Source organism: Propithecus coquereli, unplaced genomic scaffold (assembly GCF_000956105.1).
Source record: "Propithecus coquereli isolate 6110/MARCELLA unplaced genomic scaffold, Pcoq_1.0 Scaffold205, whole genome shotgun sequence".
NCBI classification, from domain to species: Eukaryota; Metazoa; Chordata; class Mammalia; order Primates; family Indriidae; genus Propithecus; species Propithecus coquereli.
Window position 1 is genome coordinate 931,961 of NW_012145523.1, and position 3,928 is coordinate 935,888.

The 3,928-nt window shown below is 35.3% G+C and overlaps 1 protein-coding gene across 3 annotated transcripts in view; it reads left to right on the forward strand.

The window, feature by feature from the left end:
• Window positions 1–3,928, forward strand: part of WDR26 (WD repeat domain 26) — a 42,813-nt gene that overhangs the window by 25,849 nt on the left and 13,036 nt on the right. For all 3 annotated transcript variants that reach the window (XM_012644059.1, XM_012644060.1, XM_012644061.1), the window contains exon 8: window positions 2,172–2,312. In XM_012644059.1, the coding sequence (XP_012499513.1) occupies window positions 2,172–2,312 (141 nt within the window). The remainder of the gene's footprint in view (window positions 1–2,171; window positions 2,313–3,928) is intronic.

The following is a 3,928-nucleotide window of genomic DNA, read 5'->3' on the forward strand; positions in this document are numbered from 1 at the left end:
GTTAAATAATTCTAAAGGAGTTCCTCTTCAGTTTAAAAGCGAATTTGTGTGTTGATCTGGAGTACAAGATCTGTGAATGAAAGTTTGTTCCTGGAAGATCTTGAGCTAGTCAGAAAGGTTTGACTAGTGAATTATGTACGCTACTTTGACCTAATGATACTGCTGATCTAACACAGTTACTCATGCCTATTGCCCCATTCCCAAAGAAAAATCAGTAGTTGCGTTAACTATTTAAATTTTTCAAAACAATGGAGATTTGAACTATATAATTTTATGAATGATAAACTCAGAGCCCAGTGAGAAACAAAACACAGTCCATTTCTCAGTGACATTTCTGGGGGGAAAATCTCCAACCTAATTTTGTCAGATTAGTTCCAGACTTGCTTCTAACTGCTTGTAAGTCATCGCCATTGGAATTTCCCCCCAGGCTCAAAGCTGGACTCAGTAAGTCTTTAGACTAAAGTCTAAAACTTACTGTTTCTTCCCACTTCGAGTCAAACTCTTACTTCCTCTGTAAACATGCACTGATATCCTCTAAACCAGAAATCTGGAGGTTGTCTTTGAACATTTCTTACTACATTCTGTTGTGTCATTTTTATCTCCAAAGTATCTGTTGATATGACCTCTTTTAGTCCTGATCATCTCACTTTAGGGCCTCATTTCTTGGGAACTATGACTGTTAACTATGGCTGCTGCATTAGCTAGTTATTTCCTTGCCCTCTGTCTCTTCCTTCTGATTCATCTTCCACATTGTTGTCCTAGTTCTCTCCCTAGAGCCAAATACCATATTATATTTATATTATGTATGTCATATATATGATATCAAATGTATAAAATATATTTCCTAGCTTAAAATCTTTAAGTGGTTTATCACCCACAGGATAAAATTCGAACTCTACCCTAAAACAAACATGTCAACTCTTCCAGCATAGTCCCTTGCCATCCACATTTACACTTCACAGTTCAGCCTGCATTGCTTACAGTATGGACTTTGCAGTTAGGCAGCCCAGATTCAAATCCCCGCTGTGCAGATATGTGAGTTCTTGTGCCAGAAAACATGGCTTTAGGGATGGGAGTTAAATGAGTTGTCTATTTTCCCTCCTAGGATACACAGGCATGTTTCTAGCCTTTCTATACCTCTCTTTCCTTCCCTGTGATATGGGGGAGAGGGTAATACCTACCTCTTAGATTTATAAGAAATAAGATTGTTTATAAATAGTGCTAATATTGATTAACACTAAATAAATGGTAGCTTTGCTGGTAGGGGTGTAAAATGGTGCAACCATTTGGAAAACAATTTGGCAGTTTTTCAAAATGTAAAACAGTTAGCATATGACCCAGAAATCCTATTATGTATATAGACAAGAGAAATAAAAACATGTTCACGTGAAAACTCATACATGTTCATAGTAGCATTATTCATAATAGCCAAAAAGTAGAAACAATCCAGATGTTCATCAGCTGATGAGTGGATGAACAAAATACGGTATATCTGTAAAGTGGAATATTATTCAGCAATAAAAAGGAATGAAATACTGATACATTCTACAACCTGTATGAACCCCGAAAACATTATGCTAAGTGGAAGAAGCCGGTTACAACAGACCATATCGTGTATAATTCCATTTATATGAAATGTCCAGAATAGGCAAATGCATAGAGACAGAAAATAGTGTTTGCCGAGGCTGCAAAGAGAGAGGATGAAGACGGTAATGGGTATGGAGTTTCTTTTGGGGGTGATGAAAATGTTTCAAAATAAAATGGTGATGATAGTTGTACAACTCTGTGAATATACTAAAATCACTGAATTATACACTTTAAAAGGATGAACTTTATGATAAGTTATATCTCAATAAAGTTGTTAAAAATAAGAGCTCTTATACCCATTTGTTTTCAGTTCCCTCAAAAGCTTCCTAAGGGCAAATTCTGTGTCATCTTTATGTTTTCATCTAGCACACAATGCCTTGTGTATAGTAGATGCTTAATAGATGGCGCAATGTGAATGAGTCTTTATGAAGCAAGCTGTTAGAGCTTAAGTTGAGGAGAAAATTGTATGAAAATCTCCTTAGATTATATTATCGAAGTACATCTTTGCAGATATTTGAGTTCTTGTGCCAGAAAACATGGCTTTAGGGATGGGAGTTAACTGAGTTGTCTATTTTCCCTCCTAGGATACACACCTGCTAAAACTGCTTAAAACGTTAGAAGGACATGCTTATGGCGTTTCTTATATTGCATGGAGTCCAGATGACAACTATCTTGTTGCTTGTGGCCCAGATGACTGCTCTGAGCTTTGGCTTTGGAATGTACAAGTGAGCGAGTTCCATCCTTGGTTTAGCCTTTAAGTACAGCAAAGTCATAATGCACATATTCATTATAATTTTATTTTTGGTTTATAGAACGGAGCCATTCAACTTAAATTACTATAATGTATCTCTTAGAAAAGATAGTTCTTCAAATGGGAACCCAAGTGTTGAGATTTATACATTTAAATATTATGCTAAATAATAGTTTTTGAAAGCGTGGTCGGTGCTGTATTTGTGATTAGGTTCAGGGAGCTGACAAAACACAGAATAGATGGCTTTCTCTCAATAAAACAGAGCTTGAAGTAAATCTGATCTAAAAGATGAAAGAAAATTTTTTTTCCATTGAAGCTTTTTTTCCTCCAGTGGGACTATATATATAGTCTTGATTGTATAATAGAGATTTAATTTATAGTTCCTATATATGCCTTTGAGGCAATTTTGAATTTCTGAATGATTAAACTGTTGTTTTATGTAATACTTTATGTAATTGTTCTGAAAAGGTGATCTTTTAATCAGTTTTCAGATTATTTGTGTTTTTAGGTAGGTTTCTAATAACCTCACCTACTCATTATTTTGAGTATTACGGAAGAAAAGACCATTCCCACTTTCAGCACTTAGTGTGTTAACATATTTGTGAATAGAAAATGCCAAGAATTTAGCTTTTGTATGTGTATTTGTGCTTTTCAACTTTTATGTTAACTGTTTATAAACCAACCCAAAAGGGTAAATAGGTGAGAGTAGTTAAAAATTTGCAGGAAGGATTTAGATCACTGAACATTTTTTTTTTCCAGTGTAAGGCAGACATTTGGGTTTCTGTTTTTGTGCCCTCTTTGCTTTTAGTACTTGGCCCCATTTCCTAATCATACCCTCTGTTTTCACTCTGTATTTTTACTTTTGATTACCCATTTCTCACAGGAATATTATGCCCATGTACTTTTTATTATATCAAGGGCAGCTATTATCTCTCACATCCTGTTTCTAATCCCTGAACAAAATGGAATCAAGACTAGATTAAATGGTATGTGTATACCTTCTAAGTTGAATAACTTAGAAAATGTAACAGGAGGGTATCTGAGGATTGTAACCAGGAAATATTCTGGCTTAGTTGGAAATGCTGTAGGATGGCTATGGCAAACAGTAGAAAGGTTCCTGTTGCTATTACTTTTAATTAAAATAAGGTTACATATCAGAAAAATAATTTTTTCTCTTCTCAGCTTCCCTAGTAGATTGTAAGCATTTGAATATGAAATTTAACATAATTTAGACTTCTCTTTGTCCTAGTGTAAGAATGTAGTTTTTCTAGCCTTTAGTCATGTTTGTGAGGAATTACTAATTGCATTAACTGTAGTTTTAGAATAAAATTTACAAAGAACTTTGGACTGAGGAGAAGTAGAATTTCAGAAGGTATAGGTACGTAGCCTTGGGATTTTCATCATCTTGCTTGGGGAAAATTACGTATTAAGTTTTAGTTTATGGGCTGGGCGCGGTGGCTCATGCCTATAATCCTACCTCTCTGGGAGGCCCAGATGGGCGGATTGTTTGAGCTCAGGAGTTCGAAACCAGCCTGAGCAAGAGCGAGACCCCGTCTCTACTAAAAATAGAAAGAAATTAATTGGACAACT